Source organism: Oryctolagus cuniculus, chromosome 20, assembly GCF_051225735.1.
Source record: "Oryctolagus cuniculus isolate XC-2025 breed Fujian yellow rabbit chromosome 20, ASM5122573v1, whole genome shotgun sequence".
NCBI lineage: Eukaryota > Metazoa > Chordata > Mammalia > Lagomorpha > Leporidae > Oryctolagus > Oryctolagus cuniculus.
The window spans coordinates 40,801,262-40,818,202 of NC_142886.1; the positions used below are offsets into that span (position 1 = coordinate 40,801,262).

Genomic DNA, 16,941 nt, shown 5'->3' on the forward strand with positions numbered 1-16,941 from the left:
AGTCCTGGCTGCTCCACTTCCAATCCAGCTCCCTGATAGTGTGCCTGAGAAAGCAGTGGAGGATGGCCCAAGTCCTTGGGCCCCTGCACCCACGTGGGAGACTGGGATGAAACTCTAGGCTCCTGGCTTTGGTCTGGCCCAACTCCAGTCATTGCAGCCATTTGAGGAGTGAACCAGGGGATGGAAGATATCTCTTCCTCTCTCCCTCTCTCTCTCTCTCTCTCTCTGTAACTCTGCCTTTCAAATAAATAAGTAAATCTTAAAAAAAATCACTAGAGTCTCTAGCTAGCTTTTGTTATCAATGTACAGAACTACTTTTTTTAATATAGAAATCATGTTTCTTTCAAATTCTTTGATTATATGAGTCTCCTTCAAGGTCTGGCTGAAGAACCTCCTAGCAAATGGGGAGTTAGGAATGAATACAGCAGAAGTACATGCAAATATGCCAATCCTCCATCAGCACGGACACACAGCAGACGACCTCTTCTCCCAGCCACGAGAAGACAGTTCCAACCTGCTAGAGCCAGCTGACATTTGGAGAGTAAAGTGCATAATAAGGGCCCCTACGTGGCCATGGCTGTGTAGTCACCTACAACAGCTTAGCTGGGACAATGGACGTGTCCACGCTCAAGCACCAGCCAATGAGGAGGATTCAGCAGAAGTAACGTGGGCTTTGAAAGCAGTCTGCACGTTCATTTCCCTAAAGAGCACATCACACATTCTGATTAACAGCAAGAAAAAGCCCTTGTCATAGCAACTTTGTGACAGAACAACGTTTTTCTAAAGACAATCAAATATCTTCCTGGATTCCCAGATGCTGTGGTTAAGGTCAGGTCAAACACTGCTCCCACCGCTCTCTCCTCCTCCTCTTCTTCTGGGATCCTCACTCTGCTCCCCTGCCTCCTAGAAGGCAATTCTGGTCCTCACTGCACACGCCAACACACTGCAGAGACCCGTGACAGAACAGAACAAAAACTCGCAAGACACTCTGCTAGTCTCTCTCTGCTTTAATCTGTATGGAAACAGAGAGCCCAGAAAATTGATAAAAAGCAGGACTTCTCATTATTTTGAGGACTTCTGATCCCCTCTAACAACCTCACATCTCTGGGTCTGAAGGGGTTGGTGTCAGTGTCCTGCCTTGGTTAGAACTCCAGGAGAGTCTGCAAGCAGCAGGCACTGCCAGGAGGTATTGTATCAACAAAAACAAGTACCATTTACCAAGAACGCACTATGTTCTCAAATCTGGGCTAAGTGCCTTGTTTGCATGACCTTATATAATCCCCACAGGAGCTCCATGAAGCAGGAATTCTTACTACACTCTTTGTGGATGGAAACATCAAGGCTGAGAATGAAAAGTACTTAATTAAGAGCAGAACCAAGATAAGGATCTTTCTAAACAGACAAGATGCCCACCCCTAACTCACCCAACTGGCCTTCTGGCCTCATTTGCCTATGAGCTCAGGGTCTCTTGCTCACTCCGTCTCAGCTCTCTTGTCAGCTTTGCCTTCCAGACCACGGACCTCTGGAAGAGGATGACCCCAGATGGCCTCGGAGAAGCACACCTGCTCCAAGCAGGCCGGCTGCAGTCTTCAGATCTCTGCTTTACCCACGGAGGCAAAGCCTCCCAGGCTACAGCTGGACACTGGCTGGCGCACAGTCCACACAAGGACGGATTCTGCGTGAAACAGGAATGACACCAGCTCCAGGGTGCTGAGGGTGTCACCAGATGCCTGCTGTCACCTCTGCTCAGAGGAGGCCCAAGTGCCTCAAGGAAGCACCTGTTTTGTTTTGTTTTTAACAAGGTACCACATCCTCCACCATCCTCTCCTCAGCATTGAGTCACGCTCTGTACCCAGATGCAGCAAGCTGAAGGCTTCCCAGAGGCTGACCACAGCTGTCCCCAATCTGACTTGGGGGGAAACGTTACCAGCTGGAACACAATGGCCCTCACTTACCCTCTCTATCTCCTGGAGGTACAGGAGGGCGATGTCCCCCGCTTTCTCGTAACAGGTGATGACATCCTGCTCCCGGTCCACGTGGAGGTTACTGGTAGAAGACGAGATAGGCAGCTTCTCTAAACACAGTCCTAGAGACAAGCAAACACACAAACAGGGTGAGTGGTTTGTTAACAGGGCTTAATTTTGCAACTTCACTCCAGAGGACAGAAGATGGTCTTGGGATATTCACAGGCTACTAGAGAAGCAGATATTCTTTGACAACAGGGATTCCAGGGCTGAGATGAGGACCAAGGAGACTCGGCAGGGGGACCTCCGGTGAGCGTCTCTCTCCCCAGAATGGCTACTGCTGCATCAAGCACCCTGTGGTGTGTGGACGCACACCTCACACGCGGTCCACTCTGCTGAACAGTGGGAGAAGGTAGAACAGCAACAGAATAGGCCTGGAATTGGAAGAGGCCAGAGCGATTCCTTAGTCCAACCCGCTCATTTAGAGACGAACAAGCTGAGCTCTTCTGTGATAGATGAAGGGAGCTGCCCGAATCTGACAGTTAACGGCCTCCCAACCCACAGCCAAGATGTAAGTTAATATTTTCAAGAGTGGACACCACTCAAGTGGTGGGATCAAACACACACCAGGGAACAATCCTTCCCCTCACGTGCACCAATTAGTAACAGTTGCAGCCACGTTGCCCTTGGAAAACAGCAGAAGTCCCTGCAGGCTGTGGAAACCACAAGAGGTGGGGATAGAGCAGGAGCCACAGAGAAGCCGCTGCTACGGCAGGGAGCCCGCGACTGCATGCTGGGAGCCCAGCGGTCACCCTTTCATCACAGGAGTGGCTCTGCCAAAGATTTTGTTACTTTTTAAGCAGCTTGGGGTAAAATAGGTCTATAAACCGTATATTCTTGCGCTATTTCATTGTGATAGGGCTTTTGTTGTTGTTTTATTTATTATTTACTAAAGTCCATACATTGGGGTTTATTCTTTGTGGTGTACATTTTCAGGGTTTTGACAAATGCATCACATCATGTATCCACCACCAAGGTACAGCAGAGTAGATACACCACCCTAAAAGTGCCCCGAGCTCCACCTAGTACTCCCTGAACCCCAGCAACTACTAATCCCATTGCTGTCTCTATTGCTTTTCTCTTCTAGACAGTCAAGCAGCTGGAATCATGCTGGCTTCTTTCACTCAGCAATGTTCAATTAAGGTCCCTTCATGTCTTTTCATGGCTTGATAGCTCATTTCTTTCAGTTGCTAAATAATACTCTATTTATTAATACATCTACTGGAGGGTATCTCAGTTGCTCCTAAGTTTTGGTAATTATGAATCAAGCTATAACAACCACTCATGGGCCAAGCTTTTGTGGATATAAGTTTTCAAATCAATTTGGTAAATGTCACGAAGTGCACTTGCCGGATTGTTTGGTAAGAGTAGATTTATGTTTCTAAGAAATAGCTAAATACATTTTTATTTAGAATAGCTTTGTAAGAATGGGAAGTTCAGCACTGTAAAAATCTGCCACATTGTCTTTCAAGGTCCATCGTGCACGCCCGCCAGCAGTGGATGACAATTTTTGTTGCTCCACATCCTTGCCAGCATCTGGGGTGTCTGCGTTATTGTTTAGTCATTCTAATAGGTATACAGTGGTATCTCATTGTTTTAATTTGCACTTCCCAATGACATATGATGTTGAGCATCTTTTTGTATGCTTATTTGCCACCTTCAAATCTTTCTTTAGTGAAGTGTCCAGTCGGATCTTTTGTCCTTTTTTCAAATGGATCACTTTTTTTTAGTGTTGAGCTTTAAGAGTTCTTTGCATATTTCAGATGAAGTCCTTTATCACAGATAACTATTTTTCAAATCTTTTCCCTAAGTCTGTGACTTCTGCTTACATTCTCTTAAGTCTTTCCCAGAGCACTTAAATTTTTAAAAATTCCAAATTAGCAATTTTTTTCTTTCATGGATCATGCTTTTAGTGTTGTATCTAAACCTTATTGTCAAACTCAAGGTCACATGGATTTTCTCCTATGTTATCTCATAGGAGTTTTCAAGTTTTGCATTTTACATTTTAAGTCAATGATCCTTTTTGAGTCTGGGGAGAGGTACGATGTCTGTGTTTAGATTTCTCCAGCCCCGCCATGGCTGTCTAGTTGTTCCAGCATTATTCATTGAAAGCACTATCCTTTCTCCACTGAATTCTTTTCTCCTTTGTCAAGTCAGTTGACTGCATTTGAGTGGCTCCACTTCTGGGCTCTACATTCTGTTCCACTGATCTACTTGTCAGTTTTTGTGGCCAATACGACAACGTCCTAATTACTGTGTATCATTTTTAACAGCTCTATTGGGGTATAATTTACATGTCATAAAATTCACCCATTTTATGTGTGCAATTTAACAATTTTAATAAATTCACCACAATTCAAGTTTAGAACATTTCCATCATCCTCATGTGAACCTTTCTACACTAATAAAATTAACCCTTTTCCCACTATCAGCTCGGGCAACCACTAACCCACTTTCTGTGTGTAGGTTTACCTTCGGGACACTTCATCCAGATGGAATCATGGGCTAGGTGGTCTTTCTTGTCCACTTTGCATAATACTTTAATGGTTCATCCATGCCATAGCATCTACCAGGTCTCCATTTCTTTTTACTGCTGTGTGGATATGCTATATCTTTTCTACCCCTTTGCCAGTTACAGACCTGTGGGTTGTGTCCACTGTGACTATTATGAAGAGGACAGCTGTGTGTGTCAGCACAGACAACTCTGTGTGTGTGTGTGTGTGTGTGTGTGGACAAGCGTTCTTCTCAGAAGTAGATACCTGGGAATCGACTTGTAGATTAGGTGGTAACTTTATTTTTAATATTTTAAGAAATTGCCAAATTGCTTTCTAATGAAACTGCACCTTTTTATGTTCTCTGTTATTAGCAATGTTTAATGGCTCATTTCTCCACATACTCACCAACACTTTTTATCCTTTTTAATTATCACATCCTTGTGGATATGAAATATGGTGGTTTTGATTTGAATTTCCATAATCTTTATTTGTTTACTTGCTATCTATATGTCGTCTTTGAAGATTCACCCAGTAAAATCTTTCACCCATTTTTGTACAGTTGTCTTCTTGCTGAGTTTTGACAGTTCTTTATATATTCTTGATACAAATCCTCAGGTCTATGATCTGCAAATTCTTCCTTTCACTTCATGTTTTTTTTATTTTTCTTAACATATCTTTTAGAAAATCATTAACTTTACATTTTGATGAAGAGAAATTTATCAATGTTCTATTTTGTGGACTGTGCTTTTTTTTCCTTTTTATGATTTATTTTGTATAGTTGAAAGGCAGAGTTACATAGAGGGGGAGAAACAGAGAAAGAGAGAGAAGGAGATCCTCCATCTGCTGTTTCAATCCCCAAATGACTAGGACTGGGCAGACCAAAGCCAGGAGCCAGAAGCTTCATCCAGGTGTCTTACGTGGGTGCAGGGGCCCAAGCACTTGGGCCATCTGCTGCTGCTTTCCCAAGTGCATTAGCAGGGAGCTGGATTGGAAGTGGAACAGCTGGGACTCTTACTGGCACCCATAGGGGATGCTGGCATCGAAGGCAGTGGCTATACTACAATGCTGGCCCCCACTTCTGGGTTTTTATCTAAGAAATATTTGCCTAACCTAAGGTTGCAAAGGTTTTATCCTATGTATTCTTCCAGAACTGTTAGAGCTTTTTAAAAAGATTTATTTATTTATTTGAAAGGCAGAGTTACAGGGGCTGGCACTGTGGTGCAATGGGTTAATGCCCTGGCCTGAAGTGCCGGCATCCCATACAGGCGTTAGTTCGAGACCTTGCTGCTCCACTTCCAATCCAGCTCTCTGCTGTGGCCTGGGAAAGCAGTACAGGATGGCCCAAGTCCTTGGGCCCCTGCACCCATGTGGGAGACCCAGAAGAAGCTCCTGGCTCCTGGCTTTGGATTGGCGCAGCTCTGGCCATTGCAGCCAATTGGGGGAGTAAACCAGTGGATGGAAGACCTCTCTCTCTCTCTCTCTCTTTCTTTCTCTCTCTCTCTCTCTGCCTCTCCTCTCTCTGTGTAATCCTGACTTTCAAATAAATAAATAAATCTTGGGGGAAAAAAAAAGCAGAGTTACAGAGAGGCAGAGGCAGAGGCAGATGTAGAGAGAGATCTTCCATCCCCTGGTCCACTTCCCAAATGGCTGCAACAGCCGGAGCTGGGCTGATCTGAAGCCAGGAGCCAGGAGCTTCTTCTGGGTCTCCCACATGAGTCAGAGGCCCAAGGACCTGGAAAATTAGCAGGGAGCTGGATCAAGTGGAGCAGCCTGGACTCAAACCGGTGCCCATATGGGATGCTGGCACGGCAGGTGGTGGCTTTACCTGCTACGCCCCTAGCACAGCTTTAATTTTCACATATAGTATGTTCCCAGAAACATAGAAAGGAACATCTCTGTTTATCTGGGGCCTCAGGTTTATGCTGACCCTGTGAACTACCGTGGACTGGGCTGTGCTCTGCCAGCTTGACCTCCAGAGGGGCTGGAGACTGAGAATCAACTCACCGAGTGTGCCTTCCCCTGTGACTGACCCCAACAACATCCCTGCACCCAGGGCGGCTCGGGTGGGCTTCCTTGATTGGCAGGGCTCCACATGTGCCGCCACACACTGCTGCTGGGAAAACTAAGCATGAGCCACAGGACTCCAGTGGGAAAAGACAACTGGAAGTCTAGCCCAGACCCTCTTGAACTCTGTTCTGTGCCTTTACAGGTTTTATTCTGTGATCCCTTGCTCCAAGACACCATAACTATGCACTGGGCAGTTTTTTTTTTTTTTTTTTTTTTTTTTTTTTTTTGAGATATGGGAGACTTTCTCATGAATCAGTGGCCTGAGGGTGGTCTTGGGGACCTCTGACACAGATCAGAGAACATACCTGAATCCTCTGAATTTTGCTAAAACTTGTTTCTGGCCCAGAATATGACCAATCTTGGTAAATGTTATACTGGAAAAGAATGTGTATTCTGCTGTTGTTGGGTAGAATGTCGTAGAAATGTCAATGAAGTCGACCTGGTAGATTGTGGTGCTCCAAGCCTCTGGATCTTTACCGATCATCTGTCAACCTGTTCTACCATCTATTGGAACAGGCGCACTGAAGTCTCCAAGCATTACTGCGCACTTGCCGATTGCTCTTTGAAATTATATCAGCTTCTGTTTCATGTATTTTAAAATATAAACTTGTAAAGGCAGGCATTTCACCTGGTGATTCAGACACCCAGATTCCATTTCACAGTACCTGGGTTTGAGCCCTGGCTTTTCTCCCAATTCCAGCCTTCTGCTAATGCACACCCAGGGACCCAGTAGTTGGGTCCCTGTGACCTACGTGGGAGATCTGAATCGATTCCAGGCTCCTGGCTTCAGCCTGGCCCATGCCCAGCCATTGTGGGCATTTGGGGAGTGAACCAATGGGTGGCAGCTCTCTCAATGTCTATTTATACATCTCTCTGTGTGTGTCTCTTTGTCTCTCAAATTTAAAAAAATCAAATTAGCTACCATTTAAAGGCATTTAAGTCACAAGGAAGAACTCTTCCGTATATACCAGTACAGCTATGATTTCCATGTCCTTTATTCCTTGGCAGATCCACATTTCCTTCTAGAAGTGTTCTCCTGCTGCCTAAAGGAACTCCTTTAGCATTTCTTCCGGGGTAATTCTGCTGCTGGTTGCTTCTTTCAGCTACTGTATTCCTGAGGAGTGCTTTATTTGGCCTTCATTTCAGGGAGATTTTCATTGAGCACAGAATTGGGGGTTGATAATTTGCTTCCCCCCATCATTTTTTTAAAGATTTATTTAATTAAAGAGTTTCAGAGAAGGAAGAGAGGACACACACACACACACACATGGAGAGAGAGAGAGAGAGAGAGAGAGAGAGAAACAATCTTACATCCAATGGTTCATTCTCCAGATGACTGCAATGGCCAGGGCTGGGCCACACCAAAGCCAAGAGCTTCATCTGGGTTTCCTACATGGGTTGCAGGGCCCAAACACTTGGGCTGTCTTCTGTTGCTTTTCTCAGGCCATTAGCGTGGAGCTGGGTTGTTAATAGAGCAGCTAGGACACAAACTAGAGCCCACACGAGACGTCAGAGTCTCGGGCGGTGGCTTCAGCTGCTACGCCACAATGCTGGTCTTGTGTACCTTCACCACCTACCCTCCCCTTCACTGTAAAGGTTCTGCTTGCTGGACTCTCACTTGCATAGTCTCTGATGACACATCTGCTGTCACCCTTGTGTTGGTTCATTTGTATTTAATGATGTATTTAAGATTTCCTCTGTTTTAAAAAAAATTATATATTTTATTTATTTGAAAGGCAGGCAGGGAGGGAGGGAAGGAGAGAGAGAGAAAGAGAAACTCTCCCAACTGCTGGTTCACTCCTCAAATGGCCACAACAGCTGTGGCTGGGCCAGGCTGAAGCCAGGAGCCAGGAGCTTCATCAAGTCTCCCACGTGGGTGCAGGAGCTCAAGTACTTGGGCCATCTTCCACTGCTTTTCCAGGCCATAGCAAAGAGCTGGATTGGAAGAGGAGCAGCCAGGACTAGAACCACTGCCCATATGGGATGCCAGCACTGCCAAGTGGTGGCTAAACCCATTGTGCCACAACGCTGGCCCTGACGATTTCCTCTTCACCACTGGTTGTGAGCTGTCTGGATTACGAAGTATATAGACTTCACTCAGCTTCCTAGATCTAACACTTTATGGTTTTCAATCATCATACAGTTCAGTTATGTTCTTTCTACTTTTTCATTTTGCATAATTTCTGTTGTTACATCTCCAAATTCACTAGCCTTGCAGTCTAGTGGTTAAGATGCCTGTGCCCCACATGGAAGTCTCTGGGTCCCATCCCTGGCTCTGAGTCCTGACTCCAGCTTCCTGCTAATGCAGGCCCGAGGAGGTAGCGGTGATGCCTCCAGTACTTGGGTTCCTGCCAACCGTGTGGGAGACCTGGGTGGAGTCCTCACCTCCCACAGGAGCTCCAGCTCAGCCTCAGTCATTGTGGGGATTCTAAGAGTTAACCGATGGAGGAAAGCAGTGTGTGTGCGCGCATGCATCTTTGCCTCTCAAGTAAATAAACATTTTTTAAAAACAAATTCAGGGGCCAGTGCTGCGGTGCAGTAGGTTAATCCTCCACCTGCGGCACTGGCATCCCATATGGGCGCCAGTTCTAGTCTTGGCTGCTCCTTTTTCTGATCCAGCTCTCTGCTATCGCCTGGGAAAACAGTGGAAGATGGCCCAAGTGCTTGGGCTCCTGCACCCATGTGAGAGATCTGGAAGAAGCTCCTGGCTCCTGGCTTCAGATTGGCCCAGCTCCGGCCGTTGTGGCCATTTGGGGAGTGAACCAGGGGTTAGAAGGTCTTTCTCTCTGTCTCTCCCTCTTACTGTCTGTAACTCTGCCTCTCAAATAAATAAATAAAAGATGTTGTAAAAATTGTCTTTGAAGGATAATATGAGACAAACTAGGGGCCAGCGCTGAGGCGCAGAGGGTTAATACCCTGGCCTGAAGCACTGGCATCCCATATGGGCACCGGTTCAAGACCTGGCTGCTCCACTTCTGATCCAGCTCTCTGCTATGGCCTGGGAAAGCAGTAGAAGATGGCCCAAGTCCTTGGACCCCTGCACCCACGTGGGAGACCTGAAAGAAGCTCCTGGCTTCAGATCCAGATTGGCACAGCTCCAGCTGTCGCGGCCAATTGGGGAGTGAACCATCAGATCATCAGATGGAAGACCTCTCTCTCTCTCTCTGCCTCTCCTAACTCTGACTTTCAAATAAATAAATAAATCTTTTAAAAAAAAAATATGAGACAAACTGAATAAATTCACCACTTGGCACAATTGCTCCACAACTCCTCAAAAGCAAGCACTTTAGATTAGTTTCTTAAATGTGCTTTAAGAATTCACTTAGACACAATTAAAGCCACCAGAGAAAACAAAAACAAAAACAGATAAGCTTTATTATAATCTTCCCTTTGTGTGCATGGTAAATAACCAAACAATGCATAAATTGGTATCCAGGACTTAATATGAAGAAAATGAATTCCCCAGTGTGGGGAGCAACTCGGACTAGACTAAGTTACTGGAATTAAGACTTATTCTATGCATCTGCTCTCCCACAATATGGCGCTGGGAGAGGAGTAAAAACAACTTTTACACAGCTGCCTCCAGTTCAACCAGTAACCTGCAGGAGCTGATCCTGCTCCTGATTGGAGGAGAGCAGCGTACTCAGCGTGTGGGTAGCAGAGTTGGGATTGGTGGAAGAGGACTATAAAGGAGGAGAGAGACAACATGCAACAGGAACATCTAAGAGGAACACCTGAGGAACATCTGAGCAGCCCCCGAGAGAGCCGGCCGGTGGTGTGCCGCTCCCCCGCGGAAGTGGGGAAAGTGGCAGGGGGAACCGCCCTTCCACGGAGGTGGAAAGGTCGGTAGCCAACCCGGGAAGAACCAGCAGCAAACCCGGGGAGGGCCGAGCAGACAAAAGAACAACGCAGGGTCCTGTGTCGTTCCTCCGCGAAGAGGGGGAGCGACACCCAGAGTATGTCAAAGGTCCAGAAAAACTGGGTCTACTCTCAAGCAATTTGTACCACTGCAGCCTGGACTCCGGCCACCAACGCTCGTGAAGATGACCATGGCCCTCAGAGATCTGCCCAGCCCACTGAATCAAAGAACAATCGAATCTACTTCAATACAGTCTAATTATTGTATGTATTTTACTGAGTTCAAGTATCTGCCACCTAGGGCCATGGGTATTCAGACCCTGCGGGTCATGTTCTAATTAGGAGGGTTCTAGATGTAGACCCTCAAGGTCTGGACTTTGGGCTCCCCCTGGCCCCAAGGAGTCCGTTCTTGCTCAGGAGGCCCTGTGTGGCACTAAATGAATTAAGTGTTGTCCTTTCCTTCTCCCCAGGCTGGGGAATCCATCGATGTGCCCCTGTGCACAGGTCGGAATGACAGCAGGCTGAGTCAGAACTGACTTATCATGGTGAATCCGTGCCGAGGCAGCTGGGTTCTACCATGTTTAGCTCTCTGTCCAAAGCCACTTACAGGCCCTTGGGACAAGGGGAGAAGTTTACAAGGATCTGCAATCGCATCAACACAGACTGAGAAGCAGGGTCCTGAGGCCACAGCCCAAACTGGCCATTAAAATGTCAGATGGGGCCAGCGCTGTGGTGTAGTGGATAAAGCCACCGCCCACAGTGCTGGCATCCCATATGGGCACCGGTTCAAGTCCCGGCTGCTCCACTTCCAATCCAGCTCTCTGCTGTGGCCGGGAAAAGCAGTAGAAGATGGTCTAAGTGCTTGGTCTCCTGCATCCGCATGGGAGACCGGGAAGAGGCTCCTGGCTTTGGATCGGCGCAGCTCTGGCCATTGCGGCTAATTGGAGAGTAAACCGGTGAATGGAAGACCTTTCTCTCTGTCTGTCTCTCTCTCTCTCTCTGCCTCTCCTTTTCTCTCTGTAACTCTGACTTTCAAATAAATAAATAAGTCTTTAAAAAAATGTCAGATGATGCCTTGCAAGTTGGAAAGACATCATCAACAATGTTTTTTGTTATTCTCTTCTTCCACAGAAATACATGACAAAGACAAAAGTGAAAAAACAGACTTGATAAACAGCAATGCATTGCCCAGTAAATATAAATATCTCAATAAAACCTGCATTTCCAAAATCAAAGCTGTGTGCAGAAAGAGTGGCGATTAAATGCTGACTCATCAATGCCAGGTTGAAAGCACAAGCAATAAAAGTGGTCAGTGGGCCATGCTGTGTGACTCTAAGAATGCAGAGGAGCCTTGGGATCCCAAATTTATCTTACTGCCACAGGAGAGAATAACTTTCTATGTACGGTAGCACAGTGAAGCTAAAACTTGCCATGGGACTCCAAATCCCATTAAGTTGGCAGGTACCAGTGCCATCTTACTAATTAAAGTGATCATTTTAAGTGCATAACTGATCATAAATATAAGAATAAGTGTCAAAGGGATCACATAAATAAGACCAAGTGTCTGCTAATAATAATTGATAGAATTAAAAGGAGAGAATGATCTGACATGGGAAGCAGGCCACACAGCAGACTCATAGAATGCCAAATGCCCTAAACAGCACTCTGGCCTCAGAATCAGTCCCTAAGGCATTCAGATCTGGGTAAAAAGCCCATGAGAGCATTTCAGGCATGGAAAGCCAAGACACTGTGACAAAAAAATATCCTACATGAAAGATCTCTGTGAGTGAGATCCTAGTGGAAAGAAGAGACCTCAAAGAAGAAGGTACCTTTCTCTGAAGGGAGGAAAGAACTTCCACTTTGATTATGGCCCTGTATAAATAATGTCAGAGTCTGCGGACTCAAAAGGCCTACATAGCTTTGGCAGCTCATGACAAGAGCCTCGGGTGGTCACTCACATCATAAATTTGTTAAGTCAACAACAGGAGTCACTATGCACTTGCTCCCCATGTAGGAACTCTGTCCTTAATGAGTTGTACTATGAGAATTAACATTAAAACTTGTCTTCAAACAGTACTTTTTTTTTAACTTTTATTTAATGAATATAAATTTCCAAAGTACAACTTATGGATTACAATGGCTTCCCCCCATACCGTCCCTCCCACCCACAACCCTCCCCTTTCCCACTCCCTCTCCCCTTCCATTCACATCAAGATTCATTTTCAATTATCTTAATATACAGAAGATCAGCTTAGTATACATTAAGTAAGGATTTCAACAGTTTCAAACAGTACTTTATACTTTGTGGTGCAAACTGTTGAAATCTTTACTTAGTATAAAGTTGATCTTCTATATGTAAAAATAATTAAATTTAATCTCAATGAAGAATGGGACGGGAGAGGGAGTAGGAGGTGTGAGGGGAGTGGGGGTGAGAGAGCAGGTATGGGGAGAAGAACCACCATAATCCAAAAGTTGTACCTATGAAATTTATATTTATTAAATAAAAGCTTTCTAAAAAAAAAGGTAACATAGTTTAAATAAATTAGCAACGATAACACCGTTTTCATTACACTCAGCTGCTCTCCAAGCTCTTCCCGGGCCTCACACTGTTTGTCTCAGCACCATCCCAACCTTGTGAGAAAAGACACAGAGTCGCAGGGAAGCTGGGTGACTTGTCCCAGCTCTGTGCTGGAGCCAGAACTGGAAATCACAAGGCAGCCTGTGAGCCGGGACCAGTGCATCCTGCCCTCGGTGCAGTCCCGAAAGAGGCCACAGGAGAAAGCAGAGAAAGCAGAGAAAGCAGGAGAAAGCAGAGGTGCTTCACGCACACCAGGAGTCGGTGGGTCACAGTCGGCAGGCTCTGGGCAGCTGAGAGGCAGGCTGAGGGCCTCTCTGCACTTTTAAAGCCTCAAGCACGACTAGCCTCTGCATGACCCAACCTGGACGTGACCTGCAGAGCACCCTACGACAAACCGGAGTCCGCGGCCTGTTCCTCTCCACATCACACATCCACAGCCTCTGACGGGGATCTGCACTGTACTTCCCCAAGGGGTGCTGATTCCTGGAGGCCGGGCTGAGACGGTGGGGAGCTACACATCTCAGTGCCAGAAAATCCAGTGTCGCTGGGCCGTGAGCACCCCACATTCTCTCAGCTCTGTCTACCTCTGAGATCTCTCACGGAGAAGCCTCCCATGCACACGAGAGACAGAATAGCTTGAATAATCATAAAGGTTCCTTTGTCAAAGCCCCACTGGGCACCCAGCCCTGTGCCTGGGGTTCGCTGTGCACAGCTTCTAACCCCCACAGCCGCCCTGCAACAAAGGTGTCACCGCGCCCTGCAGATCAGCGTGAACCCGGGGATGCACAGCCAGGAAACAATCAAGCCAGGCCTCCACCCGGTCTAAGTGCCTACCAAGCTCTGGTCACAACGTCCTGTCTCTCGGAGCTGCTGACAGCAGCATTCTCAGTGCCCGATAACAGCAATGACAATAAAAATGAATGACAAATTGTAAAGGCATAGAAATCGAAGTCCAGAAGAGCCTAGGGTATGATTTTCTCTTGCACCAAGAGCTGCATCGCCCTGGGCAACCCCCCACCCCCCCACGGCCAGGCCTCCTGTTCCTCATCTGTGTCACACAGAGTGGGGCTGCTGAGAAATCACGTCAGACGCCAGGCCGAGTGCGTGCCTCTAAAACACTAACAGGCACAGCAGATATTTTGATATTTTTAAGTCACATTGAACAGGAAGTTAATTTCCTATAAAGTTACGCACTGCAGTCAATGGCTATAAAATATAATGGCAGGAACGCTGTAACACAGTGCAACACTGGCACTGCTGCCTCGTTTACCTTCACCGCACCTCTGGAAGCCACGCCCTGGAGAGCCGCATCCTGATGCTGTAATGTGACCCACGAGAGAGTTTCTAATTGGAGCACAGGAAAGCCTTACGGTAGCAGGTAGCAGCGCAGGTTTCACAGGCAACAAGGCAATTTCCAGGGATCTCCATTTCCAAGGCCAAAAAGAAATTCAGGAAAGAGATTCAAGAAACACAAAGCCCATCCCTGGCAGAGGCAGCCTCGGACCGCTGTCCTTGCAGTCCCACCTCCAGAATGGCTGAGCTCCCACAGGTGTCAAAGGGAGGACAAGGCCCCGGGCAGGTGTGCAGAGAGGTAGGTGGGCGGAGCTGGCCCAGATCACCTGTGAGGTCCCTGGCAATCCAGAGCTTCTGTGATTTCTATCTGAATCTTGGGCTGGGAGCCATGGTTGGTCCCTTGGCGGAATGGCAGTTTCCTCTGGGAGTCGGTATATTCTTCTTGGGAGGTATGAGTACACACACACACACACAAACACACCCTCACAAAAGATGTCATGCCTTGGATTAGACACCTGCCACAGCAAGGATCTTTGAAAATCCACTCCAGCTCAATGCCTCAGTGAGCAAATGAGATACTATCATTCAACCTGAAATTGTGACTAAAGCAGACTCTGCAACTGGGATGTGTGAGAAGACACCATGCCACATAGTAACCAGGTGCTGGTCCCACGCCATGGGAGCAACAGTAACCGGTACAGGAGCTGGTCCCACACCATGGTGACTACAGTAACCGGTACAGGTGCTTTCTACACCATGGTGACTACAGTAACCGGTACAGGTGCTGGTCCCACGTCATGGGAACAACAGTAACCGGTACAGGAGCTGGTCCCACACCATGAGGACTACAGTAACCGGTACAGGTGCTGGTCCCACACCACAGGGACTATAGTAACCAGTACAGGTGCTGCTTCCACGCCACGAGGACAACAGTAACGGGTACAGGTGCTGGTCCCACACCATGGGGACTACAGTAACGGGTACAGGTGCTGGTTCCACACCATGGGAGCAACAATAACCGGTACAGGTGCTGGTCCCACGCCATGGGAGCAACAGTAACTGGTACAGGTGCTGGTCCCATGCCATGGGAGCAACAACAACCGGTACAGGTGCTGGTCCCATGCCATGGGGACTACAGTAACCAGTGAAGGTGCTGGTCCCACACCACGGGGACTACAGTAACTGGTACAGGTGCTGGTCCCACGCCACGGTGACTACAGTAACCAGTACAGGTGCTGGTCCCACACCACGGGCACTACAGTAACCGGTACAGGTGCTGGTCCCACACCACGGGGACTACAGTAACTGGTACAGGTGCTGGTCCCACGCCATGGTGACTACAGTAACCAGTACAGGTGCTGGTCCCACACCACGGGGACTACAGTAACTGGTACAGGTGCTGGTCCCACGCCATGGTGACTACAGTAACCAGTACAGGTGCTGGTCCCACGCCATGGGAGCAACAATAACTGGTACAGGTGCTGGTCCCACGCCATGGGGACTACAGTAATGGGTACAGGTGCTGGTCCCACACCACAGGGACTATAGTAACCAGTACAGGTGCTGCTTCCACGCCACGAGGACAACAGTAACGGGTACAGGTGCTGGTTCCACACCATGGGGACTACAGTAACGGGTACAGGTGCTGGTCCCACACCATGGGAGCAACAGTAACCTGTACAGGTGCTGGTTCCACACCATGGGTACTACAGTAATGGGTACAGGTGCTGGCTCCACACTACACCCCTTCGCAGAGTTGGGTGTCCTTTTTATCTAACTCTCACAAAAACCCTAGCAGGGAGCACTTGCTGCCATCCCCAGATCAGAGGGGAAGGAGCCAGGTCTCCGAGCTGTTAAGTATCATCCAAGATAGCACCTCGGGGACAGCAGCAGAGCCGGGTCCAAAGCGGACGGTCTTGTTTCTGGCCTCTATGTTTCCCTGTCTCGTATCTTGGACCTGGGTGTCTCCACACATGCAGCAGGATAATGGAAGTGGAGAACGTGGGCTCTGAAGCAGCCTCCTGCCTTTGAATCCACCGCTGGCTGCATGTGAAGAACACTACGTGCTTGGAACAGTGCCTGGCACTCCACAACCAGAAACTGACAACCGTGAGTACTACTTGCATCACTATCATCCTCAGGCAACAATAGTCTGGAAAGTCTCCAAGTGGCAGCATTTTACTCCTGTTCTGCTATTTTTATAGATATTGAAGTGACAGCTTTACTGACATATTACTCACATACCATTAAATTCACACATTTGGGGCCACCGCCGTGGTGTAACATGTAAAGCTGCCACCTGCAACACCAGCAGCCCATAAGAGCACCAGTTTGTGCCCGGCTGCTCCACTTCTGATCCAGCTCCCTGCTAATGGCCTGAGGAAAGCACAGAAAGTGGCCAAAGCGTTTGGTCCCCTGCCACTCACGTGGGAGACCCAGATGCAGCTCCTGGCTTTGGCCTGGTCCAGAACTGGCTGTTGTGGCCATCTGGGGAATGAACCAGCAGATGGAAAATCTCCGTCTCTCTTTCTCTCTATGTAACTCTAACTTTCAAATCAATGGATACATCTTTTTAAAAAAGTGTATGCACTTCAAGTGCACAATGCAGCGGTTTCAGTATATTCAC

The 16,941-nt window shown here is 47.5% G+C and overlaps 1 protein-coding gene across 16 annotated transcripts in view; it reads right to left on the reverse strand.

Annotated features, from left to right (window-relative positions):
* Positions 1 to 16,941, reverse strand: part of TTC7B (tetratricopeptide repeat domain 7B) — a 245,535-nt gene that overhangs the window by 181,082 nt on the left and 47,512 nt on the right. For all 16 annotated transcript variants that reach the window (XM_089322087.1, XM_089322085.1, XM_089322083.1 and 13 more), the window contains one exon: positions 1,956 to 2,086. In XM_089322087.1, coding sequence (XP_089178213.1) covers positions 1,956 to 2,086 — 131 coding nt within the window. The remainder of the gene's footprint in view (positions 1 to 1,955; positions 2,087 to 16,941) is intronic.